Here is a 22,401-nt window from a genome sequence, read left to right as displayed (position 1 = left end):
CAGTATCTGTTTGGGGAAAAATACACTCACAATCTTTTGCTGTTATAATTTTTATTCCATCTTTTGTTCTCTTTTGACCATTTTAATTTGTATGGTCTTTTGTTCTCTTTGGAACAAAGATGGCATTTTTAAATCCCCTTTTTCTTTGTACACATAAATTATTTTTGCATAGCTTTTAGATGTTTTTAGTGGGTTTGGGAAATGGATTAAAGGTGTTTTTCTAAAATCAAAATGATGCACCAGTAAAGAAATACTTGGTTTTTACCCAGAGAGCACTTGAGAAAATGGCCCTGAGTTTTAAGAACATTGTCTTCTTAAAGAAAAAAAAAATGCTTTTAAATAGATAGATTTGGAATGTGTCTTTATATTTTCAAGAAAAAGTATAATTTATTAGAGAGGAACTGGCGTGGTAAGGAATATCATGGTTCCCCAAATCTTCCTAGTCTTGCTTTACCAGGAGATACTCTGGCCCTGTCAGAATGTTTGTCTCCCTGCACTTGGAGCTCTGTGGGAACCAGTCCTTTCAAAGGAGGCCCAATGTAGACACGAAGGTTATAGAACCTGGAGATCCAGAAATGCTACCAGAAGTCCTACAGATGAAGCTTCCAGTTTAAATGACTCTAGCAGCATAACTTTTTAAGCTGAAATGTACTATTGCAAGCCCTGAATCCAGTTCTCTTTTCTTTACTAAGGAGGAGACAGAGCTTGTTAGTGACAGTTTAGGATTTTGATGTAACTTAGATGGCTCCTTCAATAATGCTCATCCTGTTCCTTACACACTGAAGCATAGACAGGTGTTAGTTATCTCAGTCTCAAGAAATAAGACTTTAGCTGTTAGGGATAAAGATTTTCCAAATGATAAATCATGTCATCAATAATCTTTTAACCTATGAGAGTCCTACACTTCATGTTATTCCCTATTTTGTCCACTCATTCAACAATCTGAAAGTTGGTAACCAACCAAGGACAAGCACTCTCCATTTTATATAGGTTCTTGACATTCTGTTGCGACTTCAGAAATGAGGTTTGATAGGGGAGGGTGGGGGTAAGGGGGAGAGATCAACCAAAGGACTTGTATGCATGCATATAAGCCTAACCAATGGACAAAGACAACGGGGTGAGGGCATGAGTGGGGGTGGGGTGGGGGTGGTCAACGGGGGGATAAAGACACATATGTAATACCTTAATCAATAAAGAAATTTTTTAAAAAAGAAATGAGGTTTGAGACCTGTCTTAGGTGTAGGAATTTTTAAAAAGTCTTTTTTTTTTTTTGCTTGCTTTTTCACTTATTGATTTTTAGAGAAAGAGAGAGAGAGATAAAGGGAGAGAGAAAAAAATTGATTTGTTGTTCTATCCATTTATACATTCATTGGTGATTCTTTTATGTTCCTTGACCTAAAATCTAACCCACAACCTTGGCATTAGGACAATGTTCTAACCAACTGAGTACCTGTCCAGGGCCTCAAGAAAGTCTTTATCTTAAAGTTAAAAAGGAAATCTTCAGTTTCCTTGCTATAATTATTTATAAATTACAAATTAGCCTCAAAAAAAGTGTATTCTGTCTATATCTTACATAGAAACCTACTCTATTCTCCTCCCTTTTTTAAAATATGTTTTTATTTATTTCAGATAGAGGAAAGGAGAGGGGAAGAGAGATAGAAATATCAGTGATGAGAGGGAATCATCAATCGTCTGCCTCCTGCATGTCTCCTATTAGGGATTGAGCCTGCAACCCTGGCCAGGAATCAAACCACGACCTCCTGGTTCATGGGTTGACGCTCAACCACTGAGCCACACCAGCTGGGCTATCCCCCTTTTTCTTAATGTACACTTAAATTTCTCTTGTGTCTTGATTGCTTTTCACTGAACTATAAATTATATATGTTGAAAAACATTGAATAAGAAAATAGGTATAAAATTATAAATGTTATTTACTTATAACCACTTCTAAACTTTCTTTTCTTTTTTTGCCCATGTAGATGCAATCTTTATATTGTACATAAGGAAAATACATTACCAGTGCTTTTAGTATCACTGTATTATAAATCTAATATTCTATTTGTACAAGTAATTGTTATCACAAAAAGTAAGTATATACTGGGACCCTCTGCTTTACCATCCCCCTTCTGCCTGAAATTATAGGTTTTCCACAAAACCATGATAAGTATTTAGAGAGAAAATAAAAATATTTCCCATTGCATTTACTAATGTACATTTTAGTCCTTGCTAAAATTTTGAGAGAGTTTCTTTTAAAAGGAAGTATAAACAGCTAAATTTAATGTACTGCTCTTTTGGAGATAGTTAACAGTCTTATTTAAAAAAAAAAAAAAAAAAAAGCGATTCCCTGCACAGCCCAAGCAGTCCCTGTTCAAGGAAGTTTCAGTGTCTTCTTGCTGGCTGTCTACTCCTAGTTTGCCTGGTTTAATAGAAGGTGCACATTGCCTGTTTAACTCAGAAACTGTCAAGACAGTTGGGAAACTCACTGGATTCAGCAAGAGCAGAACAGTCTGCCCTGTGCCCTGACTGAGCCTTATGTTGATTCTGGGCTGCTAAAAATTGCAGTGTCAGTGACAAGGAACCAGTCCAATCTCTTTAGAATAACCAGCCAGGTTTTAGATAATAACTTCTGACAGAATCTAATTCCTTTTCCTAATCTAATTCCTGCATGGAAATGATCACTGCAGTCATTTTCATATTTTTTCACTTTATTTTAATTTTCTCCTTACATTTTTAAATAAGGGTATAACCTTGTTTAACTCTTCTCCAAAAGATGACAGCCTACAACTGTCATAAAACCAAACTGTTAAAAAATTCTCTCTAGTTAATTATCAACCCTTCATATACTGAAATGACAAAACTCAATTAATCTTTTAGACAAAGCACCCATATGCTCCCAGCTCCCTGTCAGTCCTTAATTAAGCAATCAGAAAATACCTATAAAATAAAACTTCTCACAAAAGAAATGTTTACAAAGATAAGTACTGAGGTTTTCTGAAGCTGCCCCTAAAATACAGTGTTTGTAAATCACATATATGGCAACTGGAGCTCTAGTCTTTGACTTGACCTGGCATCGTCCTGTGACCCACATGATGGGAACAGGTGGGGAAAAGAACAGTTGCTGTGGGGGGCACTCAGCTCACCCAGCTGAGGGACTGCAAGTGCTTTGTAGGGCCAAGGCCAAAGGGGAAGTGGGACCCGGTCAGGGTGAAGGCTGAGAGCCAGAATCATGGTGAGCCCCTGCAGAATTTCAGACATGGGAAGACACCATCACAGTTCTTCAGAAGGATTGCTTTGAGTGTACCTTGGGAGATGATTGGAGGAGGAAAAGGAGAAACAAAGACGAGTTAGGCCCTAGCCGGTTTGGCTTAGTGGATAGAGCGTTGCTCGTGCAGGAGGCAACCAATCAATGTGTTTCTCTAACATTGATGTTTCTCTCTGTCTTTCCCTCTCTCTTTCACTCTCCCCCAGCAAAAAAAAAAAAAAAAAAAAAAAAAAAAAAAAAAAAATCAATAGAAAAATATGCTTGAGTGAGGATTAACAACAACAACAAAAAGATGAGTTAGGAGAATAAGGCTATTGCAGTGATCAAAATGATAAGTCATTTAGAGAGAAGCTTAAAAATGGAGCAGATTTACAGTATGTATATGAGAGTGGTAGAATCAGCATAAGTGAATTTTGAGAATCAGGGAGAAGGCAGAGGCCAGAAATTATCAGTGTAGTCATTTTCATATTTTACCCTGATTTCACTAAGAGGAAGAGTGGTACCCTTTGCAAAGGACAGAAATCCCAAAGGAGGAACAGGGTTAGTTTTGAACAAAATTAATCTAAGGCATGCATATGACAACTTTATGAAGGGGTATGTCCTATAGATGATTGACAGAGAAATCTGCAGAGGAAGCTGAACTAGAGCTTCAGCAATGGAAGTCATAAGCAGATAGGTGAGAGTGGGAGCATGCAGGTAAGAGAGGGCATAAGATCTAATTCCAGGGAAATGAGTCAGGAATGTGGCTCAAGACTTAAACAGATTGTCTCTACCACTGCCATGATTCAGAGGCTACAGAGATGGTAACTCTAGTCTGGTCTTCAAGGAATTACTAGCTACAAAATCCAATCTGTTCATCAGTTTGCACTTCAGCTTTCTTACCTATAATAAGTACATAAACAATAATAAGGTATTTTGAGACTTTATAAATTAAGCTATGTTAAAACACCTGGCCCAGAACTCAGCACATAATAAGCTCTCAAAGTAATATATGTTACTTGAATCTGAAATCAGAAAGCTCATAGAAAATTAAATGCATTATCACTCCAGCCCAGTGGTCGGCAAACCATGGCTCTCAAGCCACATGCAGCTCTTTGGCCCCTTGAGTGTAGCTCTTCCACAAAATACCACATGTGAGCACGCATGTACACTGCAAAGTTGACTTAAAACTTTAAGTAAAGTTTATTAAGTTAATTTTAGGGAACGTTGTGGAGTGAAAGAAGATGTAGTGTCGAGGATTGAGAAAGGTATGTTGAGATGGTTTGGACATACAGAGAGGATGAACGAAAGGAGATAGACGAAACAAGTATACAAGACAAGGATTGGGGGGATGAGGGGACATTGGGGGGATAAGGACACATTTGTAATATCTTAATCAATAAAGGGAAAAAAACAAGTATACAAGACGAGTGTGGATGGGAGAGTTGGAAGGGGTCGACCTCAGCGAACGTACCTCAATCAGATTGAGGACGTTTTTAGCAAAGGCCATATTAGGAGTACCCTAATTAAGTTAATAACAATGTACCTACCTATATAGTTTAAGTTTAAAAAATTTGGCTCTCAAAAGAAATTTCAATCGTTGCACTGTTGATATATGGCTCTGTTGACTAATGAGTTTGCCGACCACTGCTCCAGCCCAAAAATCGCTTCTCCTCCTGTGTCCTCTATCTTTGCCAGGTGACCAAGGCCAAAACTTAGAAATTATTCTTGTCTCCTTCCTCTACTGCCACATCTAATCTCACCCACTCCTGTATTCCTGCCAAATCAGTCCATGTCTCTTAAAACACACAGTCTCCATGAAGGCCATTCTGATCTCTCCAGGATCCCTGCAAGCTTCCCGCTGGCCTCCTGCGCTGGCCTCCCCTCTGTGCATTCTCCACACTGCAAGCCAGAGTGAACTTCCAAAAGGAAACTCTAATGTCATTTACTTGCTAAATTCCTTTTCCACTTTGCAAAATGTTTGTTTATAACATGCAAAATAACTTGTAATCTCAAGAAATATAATTTTTACTTAATCTTCCAGCCTCAAATATCACCATTCTCTCTTTGAAGACTCTGTCTAGCCAGCGAATCTACTTTCATTCCCTGATAAGTTTAATCGCCTCTCTCCCATCTAGTTGATTGTGCTACCTTTTATATATAGGGTGTCCCAAAGAAATGTATACACACTTTGAATAATTATAAAGACAGTGTTTATTGAAATACATTTCACCTTCAAAACTGAGCTATCAGCTGTTACAGTGTGTGTACATGTTGAGGGGACACCTCTATATTCTTTAAGATTCAGCTCACCTTCCCTGAGAAGCCATCCCAAGGCTGTGCCAGGTCCTCCCCCACAGGCTCTCATAGCTCCCTGACCTCCATGGTACTTAACATAGTCTCACTCCTCAGTCTCCTTCACTAGATCATACAGCTCCTGAAGTAAGACACATTTTTTACTCGTTGCATTATACCTTTATACATAGTATGCTCAACAGCACATTTAAGTGACTGATATATCTGAATAAATTAAAAATTCATTAGAAATATGCATCTTTTAACCATTTTTGTGAATCATATTGCTTGAGTCTTTTCTCTGGCTACCTTCGAAACCAGAATTTTTAGGGGTGTGATCTTGGGCAAATTAAACCTCTCAATGTTTAAGTTCCTGGTCTATAAAATGGGAATAACAATAGTACCTTCCTCGTAGGGTTATTGTGAGGATTAAAGGAGTTGATACATGCAAGTCGTTTAGAACTGGCACCTGGAAGAACCCAAGAGCTCTCAGTTACTAGCTCTTACTATTATTGTCACTGTTATTATTGTTGTTATTTCTATTCTCCTATAAGGTGGAACCCTTAATGCTTAACATTTATGAACCAAGGCTCAAGACAAATTTTACAATTTAAAAAACTGAGGAAACTTAAAAACCGGAGGCAGCAAGAAAAATAGTCGTGAGTCCCCAGATCTTTTCACTGTCCCCATGGGAGGGCATACTGGGACCAGACACACATTGAATATTATGGGTAAAGGTTTCAGGAGAGTACACTCTCTTGTCACTCTCTCTTCTTACAGGACAAGCATGCGCAACATTGTCAATAAAAAGAGAATAAATTGCTGGCTTAGCACCAACAAGTCTAGATTTGGGTGTCAACTGTTTACCGTTGTCTGGGAAAGTCAGGTCCCCAGCAGCCAAGGACTTTGGGGCCCATGGGAGATGATAACCCCCTGGACAGGAGAAAAAAAGCCACTGGGATTACAGCAGGCTGAGTTTGGGTTCAGTCTTGCTCTCAGGGAACAAAGAGAGCCCCAGTCTCACCTGGCTCATTCTCCAGGCAAATCAGAGTGAGGCATGAGATCATTTTGGACAATGCTGCTTGAGGCACCATTATTTTAATATTTCCTTCATAGGGGAATTCAGTTGCTATCATGCTTGTGCTGTGAATCCATCTTGGGTACCTTGAGCCTCTAGGTTTTCTGAGAATCTGCTCCTCTGTCAAGACAAATCCAAAAATGTCTTCTAATAACTTTTGTTAAGTCAATAACATTTATTAATGTGTCAGGCGCTGTACTAAACGATGAAAACGCAAAATACAGAGAAATAATCCCTGTTTTCAAGTATATATAGCTTTGAAGGAAAGACAGATGAAAAATTACAATACAATGTAATGTATGCAATAATAGAAATGTGTGCAAGACTCAGAGCATTCAGAAATGACTCTGTTCAGCCAGAGATTAGTTTGCAAACTATGAAGTAAATTTTTTATTTACCCAGAAAATTAAACTTAAGATCCAAATAAAAACACTGAAGTCTAATTAGCAGATGCTATGACAAAAGACAGAATGCTAATCACCCCTAAAATTGTGTAAATTAATGTAAAATTGCGGAGGAAAACGTATCAGGAAAACTGAAAAGCATTTCTGCAGAATAGCCAGAGGAAATGTTTGGAAGCTAAAAGGAACTCTGTTCAGATTCCATATCTGCCACCTATACTGTGTGGATTCAGGCAATTTTTCTAACCACTCTACATCGAAACTTTAAGAATGGGGATAATAATCTACCATGCTGAGTTATTTTAAGCAGTAAATGAAGAAAAATATGCAAAGTGCCTAGCACATGATAAATACTCAGTAAAGGCAGCTAATTTTTTTTCTCAGAATATAACCTCAGTTGTCATTTACTTTATTCTAAGCGCTTGTAATTAGGTAACTGTGGCAAATTTACTAGAGAGCTCTCTTGGGGTGGGATCTTTAAGTCTTTCTATAGTGGAATTCTATCCCACTTTTCTTAGTACTTTTCAAAACTGTCCACAGTAGTTTTGAGGTGTTACAAGCATTTTTATACACATCCTGTTGTACTAAAATGTGTTGCAAAATGTCTTAAAACCCAAGCCTAGGTGGTAGCAAAAGTACTCAGAAAGCAGGTAAGAAAAACTCCTGTTCAATAATGGAATGTAAAATGAATAGAAAAATGCTGGTATCCTGACTGGTCACAAAGACACTGATGGGATTACGAGAAATTCCCTATTACAAAAAAACAAAACAAAACTACAGCTGAGCAGTTCAGAGGTTCCTGAAGGCATTTTACTGCTCCTTTTTACAAACTCTCTCTAGCAGAAATTACAGGTATTGTAGAGTCATGTCAAGTAGTGCCAATTTTAAAAGAAATTAAAATAAGATGTGGGTTGTTTTTTTAATTACAGAACGTGTGCAGATGGCATTACAATTAAGGGTATTCTGTTAGTAATATTAACATTTGCACTTTTATATTTTTGTTGTCAAGAGAGGGCAGGAGTGAGGTTGAATTGTGTTTGTCTTTAAATATTTGTCTTTCCCTCAGTTTTCCCACCCCAAAAATGAGGAAAATAAACCCTTTTTCTTTGTCTTTCTCCAAGAGATGATATAAGAAGAAAGGCTCATATGAATACCTATGAATGCTTCATTAAAAAATAAGTTACATAAATTCTGGGTTAATTTTAACACATTGTTAAGAAATTCCCAAGTGGGCCATATAATCAATATCTTGCCTTATCTACTGATTATATTACAAAAATAAAAATAAAACCTCATCATCCACTGTTGCTCTTAACTTCGGTTTCTTTTTTTCTTTTTTTAACTTTGGCTTCTTATAAAGCAGCGGTTCTCAACCTGTGGGTCACGACCCCTTTGGGGGTCGAACGACCCTTTCACAGGGGTCGCCTAAGACCATCAGAAAACACATATAATTACATATTGTTTTTGTGATTAATCACTATGCTTTAATTATGTTCAATTTGTAACAATGAAATCGGGGGTCACCACAACATGAGGAACTGTATTAAAGGGTCGCGGCATTAGGAAGGTTGAGAACCACTATAAAGAGAGTTCTTTCTCTAGAGCTGTGCTGCCCCATAGAGTAGCCACTAGCCACATGTGCCTTTTTAAATTTTAATTAGTGCAAACTAAAACTAAAAATTCAGTTCCTAAGTCCTACTAGCCACATTTCTAATGCCCCTTGGCCACACGTGACCAGTTGCTAGCATATTGGGCAGAGAATATTTCATCATCTCAGAAAGTGCTATTGGAGAGCGCTGGCCCAGAGAAAGCTGGTGTTGAATGCCTCTGTTGCTCTGAGGCCTTAAGCTAGCCATTGATAACATTCCAAAGATGAAATGATCTTAGAAGTTATTAGAGGACCTACAATCATGCATCAGACTAGGGGAAAGCCAGGAGTAGGTGAAGAGGAATTCAATAGGCAATAAAGAAGAAATGATAACTAGAAAAGAATACACATGGACTTATTATTAAAGGATAAAATAATTATTCAGGAATTCAGTGCTTCAGCAGAAGTACATTTTACCCAAAACATTCGTTACACATGGTTTGCACTAAATGTGTCAATCTTATGCTGACTTTCTGATGTCTTAAATGGGTTTTGAGATGTTCCAACTAAACCACACAAAAACTGTTTCTTGACATTGTGATGAAACTTAACCTCCCTTCTGTACACCACGTGTTTAAAAGACACATTTTCCTGTCAGAGGGATTAGAGGATGTTATGGAGATATTTGCAATTTTCCTTCACAGCTTTTGTATTTACCTTGTCTGGACCATTTGAATTCACAAGTAGTTTTCATATTCACCAATATTTTGGCTTTTACTTCCTATATACTAGTAAAAAGGAATTATAACTTAGCATATGTATTATCTGTCCCACAAAGTAAGAGAATAACCTCTGTATGCTTGCCTTTAGGTCATTCTGTCCATTGAAGAAGGTTACAGACTTCCAGCTCCCATGGGCTGTCCAGCACCTCTGCACCAGCTGATGCTCCATTGCTGGCAGAAGGAGAGAAATCACAGACCAAAATTTACTGACATTGTCAGCTTCCTTGACAAACTGATCCGCAATCCCAGTGCCCTTCACACCCTGGTGGAAGACATCCTTGTGTAAGATGCATAGAGCTGATTTTTCTCCCTTGACAATCAATTTCTTTCAGGCTATAGACAGACTAACAGAGAAGAGGAAGTTTGCCTTGATAACCACCTGGTTGTCAACCTTTTAGAGAATGGTGTATGAACTATATTTTACTTAACAGCTGCAAAGGAATGTATTAACATTTTAGAAAATTGTGTTGTTTTTTATTCACAAGAAAATAGGTTCCCCTTTTCTTTTCTCCATATCAAATCTTTGTGAAATTTTTTATGCTTGTCCTGTGTGGGTTTCTGGCATTTACATATCCTTTACTTGCTGATCCTTCCTTACTTTTATAAGTAGAATATGTGCATGCCTGCAGCCCCTTTAATTTTCTTGTTCGTTCTATGTATGTTCTGTCCCTCTATTTGAAATGTCAGGCAAGATGAGCAATTTGTGAACCTGCCAGGAGCAAGGATGTTTCCTGCTGATATGATCACACCCAGCTGTTGTTACTTTCCATTCCTAAAGCCAGAGAAAGACAAGAAAATGAAGGCACTCATATCCCATTTTATAAAAGTTAAGATCTACTCACCTCTCTCTGAAAAGCAATTATAAGAAGGGAAAGAGTAGAAGGAAAAAATATAATCATCTGTGTCTGAAATTATGACATTGAAAATATTATTAAGTTGAACATATATTTCTTTATTTAGGCCAAATTGGACTTAAAAGTAACCAAAGCCTTTCCAAAACTCACTTTCCTGGCTCAGGGGATGCCCAGCAGGATACACAGATATTTAACTTTAGGCCACAAGTTCAAGTCAGCACGGTTTTTAGTAACAGTAAGGCCGGAGGCTCTTCAAGGACTGCTTGAAACAGGCCTGAGCTCAAGCAGAGCACATGCGTTCACCTCTAAATCACTAATTGGCATCCTTAGTAAAGTGAAGCCAAGCATGAAATAGCCAGAGATTAAGCTTTCACTCTAGCCATCTTCCCTAAAGCAGTCCAACCCAGGAAGCTGTAAAGTAAGGGTGGGTGGGAGGTTGGAAGGCCCTCTGGATTTTATCACAAAAGCTATGGCAGCCATTGAAGACTTTTGAGCAAGAAAATGGCAAAATTATATTTGCGTTTTTTAAAAATCATTCGAGGGATGATGTAGACTGGGAGTAAAATACAAGGAGACTGGAAACAGACAATTATATATTTGCAGCAATACAAGCTAGAAAAAAATCAGGGCCTGACTTATGAAATGGGAATGGGCTTGGTGTCAGGAGATTAAAAAATTGATTTATTATTAAGCAAGAAAAAAATGTGTCTTAGTCATTGATTGACTATATAGCGAGAATAGGAGAAAAAAGAATCAAGGATATTTGTCAAGTTTTTTTCTTAGACAAGCTGGTTGATGCTATTACCACTAAGAAGAGCAAGATTTTGGAATAGAAATGAGACCACTTTGAGCAGAGAAGCCCTATAGGCAGTTATATGTGTCGATTGAACCTCAGGTGAAAAGATCTAGGCTAGAGATGTAGGTTTGAAGATCATCAGCATATAGATTGTAGCTGAAGCTTTAAATGTAGTTAAGGTAAACCCTGGAGAATATAAAGAATACAAATTAACAGGAATAGAATGCAATCCTCTGGAACACCAAGATTTAAGAAATAAACTGAAGGAGATTACAACGGACACTGAGGAAGAAGAGCCAGGTAGGTAATGAGGAAAGCAGGGGAGGAGTGGTATCATAGAAGTCAGAAAGGGAGAGAGATTCAAGGAGAGTGAGATCCAAGGCTCCACAAAGCTTCCAGAAGATAGAAGGTGAAGTATATCCATTGAATTTATATTTGCCCCACTTATCCCCCATATACCCTCTTCCACCACCACAACCCCCTACGCTGCTATGCCTCTCCTCTTTCCCACCCCCACAGTCACCACACTGTCCAATTGAGCAACAAGATGCTTAGGTGTTCATGGGCAGCCTTTGCAAGAGCATTTTCAATAAAATTGTGTAAGACAGATTGCAATGGAGGAGGAAGGAATATGAGGTCAGAAAGAAGAGCAATATAAAGTACAAGTCTGGTTTTGGTTTTCTTTTTCAAGAAACCTGTCTCTGAAGAGAAAAAGAATTAGTTAAAGATAATGTCTTTATATGTTTTGTGGAAGAGTCAGGCATGCCTTAACATTGAGGAGAAAGAGCTAGCAGAAAGGGCTCATGGAGTGAGTCTGCGTTAATGAAAGAACATTGGCACCTATAAACTGAAGTCATTTATTCTGGGCTTCTCGTTATGGTATAGGGTCGCCGGACCCCACAGCCAGTGCCCCCCAGCAGAGCTCTCCAGCTGTTCTGTGGCTATACAAGCAGGCAGGTAAGAGCCTTCTTTTTGAAGAAAGAGATAAAACAATTTCTTCCTGCTTTTTCAAGATTATGAATGTTCATCACATTTGGAAAATACTGATGAAGAATCTAATATGAGAAAATACCAAAAGTCAAAATGATAAGAGTTGAAATCAAGATGAGGGCCCCTTGTCTGAGGGCCAGAGGTCTAAGGTTCAGTGGGATGTACGGTAATGAGTGCGCAGGTCAGTGAATGGCAGGCTCCCGGAGGCACGCCACATGAGGACCAGAAGTTGGTGCTTTAATAATATAGACCAGTGGTCGACAAACCGCAGCTCTTTGGCCCCTTGAGTGTGTCTTCCACAAAATACCACGTGCGGGCGCGCACGTACAGTGCGATGGAAACTTCGTGGCCCATGCGCAGAAGTCAGTTTTCAGCCTGGGCGAGTCTATTTTGAAGAAGTGGCGTTAGAAGAAGTGGGGGCAGGTGGGCCTCGGGATACGCAGCGCGGGGGAGGCACGCGGGATTCATGCACGAGTTGAGTGAGCCAGTCAGCCAGCAGTCTCATTGTGCAGTGGTTAGTGCTAGTTGCGTCCGCAAATCGCGCGGGTGACAAAAGTACCTACTCGAAGCATAAAGTTACCTGTATTTTTTCAACCAGCTGCAAATCCTACAGGTATTTTTGTCATCAGTTTAAGAATTGTAATTATTTTGTGTTGGTGGCTTTGTTATTATAAAATGAAACATTTTTTTAGGTATGTTAAGATGGTTTGGACATATTGAGAGGATGAACGAAAGGAGATAGACGAAACAAGTATACAAGATGAGTGTGGATGGGAGAGTTGGAAGGGGTCGACCTCAGCGAACGTACCTCAATCAGATTGAGGACGTTTTTAGCAAAGGCCAGTTTAGGAGTACCCTAATTAAGTTAATAACAATGTACTGTTGATATCGTACTGTTGATATTTGGCTCTGTTGAATAATGAGTTTGCCGACCACTGGTATAGACAGTTGGCAGTTTGATTCAGTCCTCAAGTCCAATCTGTGGGAGACCAAATGGAGGTTTGTGTTACTGATTTGCTGTCCTTGACACAGACATGTGCACTACTGCTGTTGCCCTTAACATCCTTTTGTTTGAGAAACCAAAGGAACCAGTGTTCTAAAGGTATTGTGCCTGAACTTTTATCAGCATTATTTTCCCAATAGCATGAATGGGATCCCCTGTCAACCCCCTCACCTCCACTGCTGCCCACTCGCCCTGTCCCTGATCCCAAAGCACTGATACTGTTTAGGGAGAAGAGACATGGCAGATAAGGGTAAGAATGTTAGGTAAAGAATGCCTCATTTGTTTTATGCTTAGGAAACGGTGGTGCTCCCCCTCCGTCCCCCAAGTGCCAAAGCCCAGTCCTGTGTCCCAGAGTGATATTGGATTAAGGAAATGTGACAGAGTGCGGAATTTCAGTCTTTCCTCCCATAGAGCTCTCAGCCTGGGAAAGAAGTCTAAGTATATAACCCACAGTGACTCTTATTAAACTCTCCTGCACTTGCCTCTTCTCTACTATCCCCAAACTCCCAAGGTTCTCTCACACTTTAACACTGACACAACTCTCTCATCCTCTAGGTTCCCATGGTTTTTATTCCACTCTAATTGCTTTTTCTCAAGAATTCACCTGAGAAGATTTTAACCTTTCTCTTAACAGAGTAGTAAGAGGGGAAGAAATTAAGGCAACAAAGGAAGATGAGGAAGGCTGCGAAATCCACAGCTTAATAATTTTATACTAAAATAGTGGAAATTTCATAACCTTATATCTTTAATATTTCCTTTCAAAAGACATACCCCACAGAAATAATGTTGGGCAGAGAAGGCTTTCATTATTTTGAGCAGCATCTCTAAATAATGCTGATAGTCTTGGGCCTGACACACTCCCATGGGAGCATTCAGAGCTCTGTGCAGTTCCCGAACTTCTTGCTTTCTCTCCTACTCAAGAAGGTGTATGGATATATTAGTGAGCATAGTGTTATTGTAACTATAACCTTAAATTGATTGTAAAAAATAATTTTGCAAAAACACCTTTATAATATAGGCAGTTATCCTTTCATATGTGTGAATTTCATACTATTTTCACTTTAATTTATTCCATAATTCTGTCCTCTAATCTCCTTTCAAAGAATTATTTGTAGCTATCGCATGGTGCACAGCCCCTGGGAGAAAAGGCCCAGTTTGAGGCCAAGGCTATGTGGACAATGGCAGCAGGAACACCTCTTGCTCCCTCTTCCCTGACCTTCATGATCAAATTGGTAACTACTCTCAACCCCAAGTCAAGCATAGTCCCAGAGTCCAGAGTTACATCTTGGGTCCAGTAGTTTAATAGCATGAAGTGGATTGATGGCTATATGGGTGTTCATTCACCCAGCCCTGCCTTCCCAGCCCCACCTTCCCAGCCCCATCCACATTGTCCTACACATTCATTCTCCCACCTCTTCAACCCCACTCATTTCCTCCATCCACTGCAGCCTACTGAGTGTATGTTGATGTCAGCTGGCCAATGCTTTCGCACAGTGCTGCAGTGTAATAGGAAAGTAACACTTTCCTACAATCTCTGCTCCAGATCCCCAGAATGTCACTGACAAAGAATTTTACAGATTATGGGCTCCTTGACAACATTAGCTTTAAAAAGGTGACATCCAGGGATGGGCAGCTGCTGATCAGATGGACCAGTCTTTGATAGTCACTTGCCACAAAAATCATATTCTGTTCAGGCCAAGGCACTGAGAAATATTCTTACTACCTATTGGACCATAGCTAAGGATCTTATAATATCTTAGCTCTTAGGAACTGGAACCACCACTTTTCTTTTCTTTTCTTTTTTTAAATATATTTTATTGATTTTTTACAGAGAGGAAGGGAGAAGGATAGAGAGTTAGAAACATCGATCAGCTGCCTCCTGCACACCCCCTACTGGGGATGTGCCCACAAACCAAGGTACATGCCCTTGACCGGAATTGAACCGGGGACCCTTGAGTCCGCAGGCCCACACTTTATCTGCTGAGCCAAACCGGTTAGGGCTCTTTTCTTTTTCTTTATTTTAAACCTTTATTGTTGAAAGTATTACATATGTCCCATTTTCCCCCATTGATCTCTCCCCCCCTCCCCCCAGGCCTTCACCACCTTATTGTCTGTGTCTATGTGTTATGCATATATGCATATGAGTTCATTTGTTGATCTCTTCCCCCCGCACATACCCTCCCCTGTCTTCCCTCTGAGGTTTGACAGTCTGTTTGATGTTTCTATGTCCCTGGGTCTATTTTTGTTCATCAGTTTATGTTGTTTGTTATATTCCACATATGACTGAGAACATGTGATATTCATCTTCCTCCGACTGGCTTATTTCACTTAGTATAATGCTCTCCAGGTCCATCCATGCCATTGCAAATGGTAAGAGTTCTTTCTTTTTTACAGCAGCGTAGTATTCCATTATGTAGATGAACCACAGTTTCTTAATCCACTCATCTGCTGATGGGCACTTAGGCTGTTTCCAAATCTTAGCTATTGTAAATTGTACTGCTATGAACATAGGGGTGCATATATCCTTTCTGATTGGTGTTTCTGGTTGGGATATAGTCCTAGAAGTGGGATCACTGGGTCAAATGGGAGTTCCATTTTTAATTTTTTGAGGAAACTCCAAACTGTTTTCCACAGTGGCTGCACCAGTCTGCATTCCCACCAGCAGTGCATGAGGGTTCCTTTTCTCCACATCCTCGCCAACACATGTTGTTTGTTGATTTGTTGATGATAGCCATTCTGACAGGTGTGAGGCTGTACCTCATTGTCCTTTTGATTTGCATCTCTCTGATGATTAATGACTTTCAGCATTTTTTCATATGCTTGTTGGCCTTCTCTCTGTCCACTTTGGAGAACTGCCTATTTATGTTCTTTGCACATTTTTTTATTGGATTGTTTATTTTCCTTTTGTTAAGTTGTATGAATTCCCTATAAATTTTGGAGATTAAACCCTTATCGGATGTAACATTGGCAAATATGTTCTCCCATGCAGTGGGCTCTCTTGTTATTTTGTTGTTGGTTTCTTTTGCTGTGCAAAAGCTTTTTATTTTGATGTAGACTCATGTGTTTACTTTCTCCTTAGTTTCCATTGTCCTAGGAGATGTATCTATAAACATTGCTACGAGAAATGTCTGAGATTTTGCCGCCAATGGTTTCTTCTAAGATTTTTATGGTTTCACATCTTACATTTAAGTCTTTTATCCATTTTGAGTTTATTTTTGTGTATGGTGTAAGTTGGCAGTCTAGTTTCATTTTTTTGCATGTATCTGTCCATTTATTGAAGAGACTGTCTTGACTCCATTGTATGCTCTTGCCTCTTTTGTTAAATATTGTTGGAGAGTTTAATGAGTTGGGTCGATTTTGGGGGGTCTCTGTTCTGTTCCAAAGGTCTATATGCGTGTTCTTGTGTCAGTAGCAGGCTGTTTTGAGTACTGTGGCTTTATAGTATAATTTGATATCTGATATTGTGATTCCTCCAACTTTGTTCTTCTTTTTCAAGATTGTTGCAGCTATTCGGGGTCTTTTTGTATTCCAATTGAATTTTTGGAGAGTTTGTTCTAGGTCTGTGAAATATGGCGTTGGTATTTTAATAGGGATTGCATTGAATGTATAGATTGCTTTGGGTAGTATAGCTATTTTTTTATTTTTTTGTTTTTTTATCTTTAATTTCTTTATTGGTTAAAGTATTACAAGTGTGTCTTCATCCCCCCCATTAACCCCCACCTCCCCCGCCCCACTCATGCTCTCATCCCCCTGTTGTCCATGTCCATTGGTTTGGCTTATATGCGTGCATACAAGTCCTTTGGTTGATCTCTTCCCCTTACGCCCACCCTCCCCTACTTTCCCTCTGGGGATTGATAGTCTGATCGCTGTTTCTCTGTCTTTGGATCTGTCCCTGTTCATCAGTCTATGTTGTTCTCTATATTCCACAAATGAGTGAGATCATGTGGTATTTATCTTTCTCTGACTGGCTTATTTCACTTAGCATAATGCTCTCCAGGTCCATCCATGCTGTTGCAAATGGCAACAGTTCCTTCTTTTTTATCGCAGCGTAGAATTCCATCGTGTAGATGTACCACAGTTTTTTGATCCACTCATCTGCTGATGGGTAGTATGGCCATTTTAATCATGTTGATTCCCACCACTTTTTTTAGTATATATATAAATCTAGTTTAACTTTTAAAGCTTCCATTAATATGTGAATCATGAAGGTAGAGAAAAACTCAAACCACTATCATAATTCAGAACCTCTGCTTTAGAGAACTACAAGTTAACATTATAAAACTAAATGATACTGCCTCTCTTCATCTAGTTAATAAAGCACCTATAATGCTGTCTTCAGTGGGCAATAACTTTCAACAATCTGATATACCTTTTTCCATTCATTTTGAAAGATCTTGCTCAGTGTTGCCTGGACTGTACATAATCAGCACTTGCTAAATTGCTATCTCTGTATACCAACTCATGGAGAACTTGTTTTGTTTGACTTCTGTAACAAACACTTTTTTTGTAACAAACACTTTTAATGATGTTTTTTATGTCAGAGAAGTAACTAGCTGGACAAAACCCAGTGTTGAATTGAGGGATTAGCAAAGCTTTGTGGAAGGAAGACAGAACATTAAATATTAATCAGGAAGTGTGAAATTTCCACCCATTAGAAAATCAATTTACCTGAACTGTTGGCACAAAATAATAATACCAATGTTAACACCAATACTAATGTTGATATAAAATTTAATATACATTATCAACAATCTTACTGTTATTTATTGAGAACCTACTATGTGCCAGTCATTGTACTAGGCACCTTCATCTGTTAGGTCATTTATTCCCTACTATTATTATCTCCATCCCTCAGATAAGGAAATGAAGACTTGAAGAGGCTAACTTTCCCAAAGGTACGCAGCAAATAATTAGGACATCAGGAATTTGAACGAGGTGCACTGACTACATAGCTCTTGTTCTTTCCATACACAGTAAACAATACCACAAAATGCTAAGATTTTTCCCAATACAGCACTGTTTCAAAAATGTGATTATAGGAAAGAGGGTACATTTTTACATTTCCAGATAGGTTTTTCTCTGAAATAACCAGACTTCTTAAATGGGGTATACTAAAATCCCCAAAAGAATTTGTAGTGACGCACAACCTATTATTTTATGTTCCACTACACATACAAGGATGTAGAGTATATGCCCTCATTTATGGGAATAAGTAGCAAATTCATAGTCCATATTTTCTATTCCCCCAAGATCTTCCTGTAATGCTCAGCCACTTGAAGAACATTACTTGGAAAAAAATAGAAACTACAACAAAATAGCAAAATCAGGAAAATATGGCAGTCACACAATTCCAGAATTACATCCTCAGGCATTTTTGTAGATTGAATTTTTCCAGTGTTGGAAAATATATGCTTTGCTTTTTCCCTTGTTATGGCAGACATTACTAATCATCACACACTTTCCCACTGAGCCCAAATGCTACCTCAGTATTCCTCTCAAGGCAACATTTTGACAACCACGGCTAACGAATTGTAGTTGGCATGCGATATGAAATCTATTTATATTCCTGTGTTATTTCTTCACACAAATAGACTTTCCTTGAGGTTCAGCTATAGCTATTACTCTAGCTATAGGGACCATGCCCTGGGTACTCGGAATTATGGGAGTGTTTTAAACAGTATTTTCCTACTCAGCATCTATCCCTCCTAATGTTCAAACACACCTCTCATTTTAAATTTTGTTTTGAATTTTATTCCTTTATACTTTGCACCAATTATCAGGCTTTTAGAAGAATTAAATAATATTGATAAAAAAAAATCCTGAAGACTTTCTGAAAATAAAGAGCTGACAAAAAATAATTCACATTTCCAATTTAACACTGTGGAGAATCACATTGCTTAGAACAAAAAGATATTGCCCAGAAGCACAAAATAGTCCCAAGATATATGGCATGGTTCTAGAGATTTTAGAATATTTGGAATAAAATTACACTTTAAAATGTTAAATATATATATATATATATATATATATATATATATATATATATATATCAATTCTTTCATTAACTTATGTTCAAGTTGACTGTTAGGCCTAATTGTAGAAAGGGCAATGTTTTTTCTTCATTCAAAGGTTAGATAGGCAGTATATGTATCAGGATATTACTTTATGGATAAACTAAATAGTGTAAAATCTATACATGAGAAAGAAACTCATGTAAAGGCATTGATATTGAGTAAAGTCAATGCTGATTTTGTGGTTCTAGGTCCGGTAACCCTGTGCTACCTCACCCCACCTTTAACTGTCTTTTCCTCCACTCTGAAGCCTATAAAGCAGAGATAAGCAAACACTTTCACCGTTCAAGAAATACACGAAGTAAAAAGCATACACTTGAACAGACTGACTGTTACATCAATAAGCACTCTTCTAGTTAACAAAATTAAATGAGAATAGATTATTCAATATGAATCAGCCATTCTGTCACAGGTCGTACTTCTTTATAAAAAATATTCAAGGCTAAATCATTTATTTTATGAATTTCTGTAATACTTTCAGCATTGTGCTAAGGCCTACAAAAAATAGAAAGATGTGAGATATGGTTCCTGCCATCAGGGACTTTTAACTTCATCTTAATTTTTTTTTTTCTTTATTATGGATTTTCCTCAAGGAATTACCTGAACTGAAGCAAAAAGATACATGCTTTAAGACTGTATAATCATCTATAATGAAAGAATGTTAACAATCTAAGAGTCTAATTTTAGGGGATTAATAATTATTAAGCATTAACAAAACTTTTATACACTCATTTGAATAGTCGCTATGAAGACTTGAAACATGCAAAATATTTATAAATATTTGAAATAAAGTGAATATAAAATAGAATGGACCTTCTTTGTACAGTTCTGCTAACCATATATAAATGTAAGAGCTAGGGGAAAAGATGTTATGTTGGAGTAGTAAGTGGAGAAAAGCCTTTAAGCTTGTAATGAATGTAATGATTTCCTATTAAAACAAGATCTTACCTTGCAATAGTGCTTCTCAAGCACTAATCTTGAATCATTTTAATAGCTCTATTACTATTCTAATTACATGATGAATATAAAACGGAAAATTTTTGAGGATAAAAACCTTCTTGCTTTTTTAAACTTTTTTTCAATTACAGTTTATATTCAATATTGTTTTGTATTAGTTTCAGGTGTACAGCATAGTGGTTAGACAATCATATACTTTACAAAGTGTCCCCCCTTCCCTGATATTTCATGTACCCACCTGCACCACACATAGTAATTATAATATTACCAACTACATTCCCTAAGCTATACTTTATATCTCTGGACTATTTTGTGACTATGAATTTTTAGTTCTTAATCCCTTCCCATTTTCACCCAGTCCCCCAACACCTCCCCCCTCTCAACCATCAGTCTATTCTCTGTATCTATGGGTCTTTTCCTATTTTGTTTGTCTGAAAAATATATTTATATACCTTCTTGCTTTTTAATGACAGTTTTGATACCTATTTATAAGCTATCTAACAACTTTCTAAATTAAAAAAACTAGTACTATCATCAACTCAAAGGGCTCATTACAATAAAAACTCATTTGCTGTGTCAGTACTATTGTTTACATATTTAGATGTATTGAAAGTATATATTTATTGCACCTTGAACTGTATCATTACCTACTCTAGCCTTTTCCCTAATATAAATTGATTATAAGTTATACCTGGGATTTCCGAATGCTACTCCCTCCTTGTTTATCTGAGGAAAGCAGTAGACCCTTGACCTTCTGTTCTACAATATGTGCTTTTTAAAATGTGAGCTGCAGGTTTTGCTGTAAAGACATTTCTCAGGTGGGCAGCTCGCACTAATCACAAAAAACAGAAATTTCTAAGCACTCAGCAAATAGCAGACTGAATTTATCGTTGTACATGGTTGATAAGAAAGGGCATTTATTGTTTATTAGGTAATATTCCCAAGAATTCATGTGAGGCTGATGGTACCCAGCCCTCAAAGCCAGGAAACAGGCAGCATTTTTCAACTTCATTATAAGAAAAGCTGAGAAAAGAGTTATTGCACAGGGGCTGTGAACAATGAGGGGTCCCTGACCTTACTAAATCAATTGCCAGTGCAGTCGTATAAAGGCCAAAGCATAACTAGGTTACTCGAAATGTGTGGAGAGAAAGGGGATTATGGTATTAAAACATCCTGGGAGCAAATAGTGGATGCTTTTCAACAGAGAAATAGGCCATTTAAGTCATTTAGTATACAGTATGTCCTTCCATGAGCTTTCTATATTAAGGACATAAAATTAGCAAATTACATTTCCACTCACCAATTATATGAAATTTTGAAAACTCAGGAATTAAACCAGCCTCATCTCAGGAGAGAGAGAAGTAAAGTCATCCGACTATGCCTGTGCACCAAGCATGGGGTAGAGTATGAAAGCAAGGTCACTGAAATACATTCTTTCATTTTCTTCAGTTTCAACAAACTTCTTGGACAAGTAATTAAAAGATATGAAAGCCAGATTGTTTTCAAACAGGACATTAGTTTTCTAAAGGTGTGGTTTTATTTGTAGTAAGCAATAAGAGTACCCTAGACATTTTGATATTTAAATTCGGTGACATAACTACAGTAGTATTCCCTAAAGTATGTTCCTTAGAAACTGGTCAGATAATTTAGGGAGACAGTGCAGAAGCTGTTCTGAATCCTCTTATGTATTCTCACTGGACATTTGAATAAGGAAGATGCTGAGAAATGCCACAACTAAAAACCCTGATTATCTCCGTTTTCCATGGAGACCTTTATTATTTTGTATTTACATATGAATTTTTATTTGACAATACTTATTAATATAAACACCTCTAAGAAATGAAGAAATATAGAATAATTAAAGTATTCACTGGTAGATGCTATAATAGCTTTAATCTTTGGACATGACTAATCCTTGCTTAGGGTCAAGTCATGAATTTCTCTGATATTTAGAAAGAAACAGCCCGCAGTCAAGAAGCATCAGAGGAGAGTGTGGCATAGCGTCTAAAGCAGGAAATATGGTCTGGCCAGCATGGCTCAGCGGTTGAACATCGACCTATGAACCAAGAGGCCACGGTTTGATCCCTGTCAGGGCACATGCCCAGGTTGAGGGCTCAATCCCCAATGTGGGGCCTATGGGAGGCAGCTGATCAATGATCCTTTCTCATCATTGATGTTTCTGTCTCTCTCTCCCTCTCCCTTTCTCCCTGAAATCAATAAAAATATGTTTTTAAAAAAATAGGAAATATTATAGATTTGAGAAGCAGTAAAAAGCACACAAGTCACTGTTAAGCATAACCATACTCATGTGGACTAAAGTATAGTCACAAGATACATGCATTAAT

General features: G+C 37.9%; 1 protein-coding gene across 1 annotated transcript in view; it reads left to right on the top strand.

Annotated features, from left to right (window-relative positions):
• The window catches only part of EPHA6 (EPH receptor A6), a 968,470-nt gene that overhangs the window by 936,784 nt on the left and 9,285 nt on the right, over positions 1-22,401 (top strand). The window contains exons 16-17 of the mRNA XM_059688042.1: positions 9,474-9,667; positions 11,921-11,992. Of these exons, the coding sequence (XP_059544025.1) occupies positions 9,474-9,667; positions 11,921-11,992 (266 nt within the window). The remainder of the gene's footprint in view (positions 1-9,473; positions 9,668-11,920; positions 11,993-22,401) is intronic.

This window comes from Myotis daubentonii, chromosome 3 (assembly GCF_963259705.1).
Source record: "Myotis daubentonii chromosome 3, mMyoDau2.1, whole genome shotgun sequence".
Classification (NCBI taxonomy): Eukaryota; Metazoa; Chordata; class Mammalia; order Chiroptera; family Vespertilionidae; genus Myotis; species Myotis daubentonii.
Note: the sequence above shows the minus strand (reverse complement) of the source record. Positions and strands in the feature narration are given on the sequence as shown.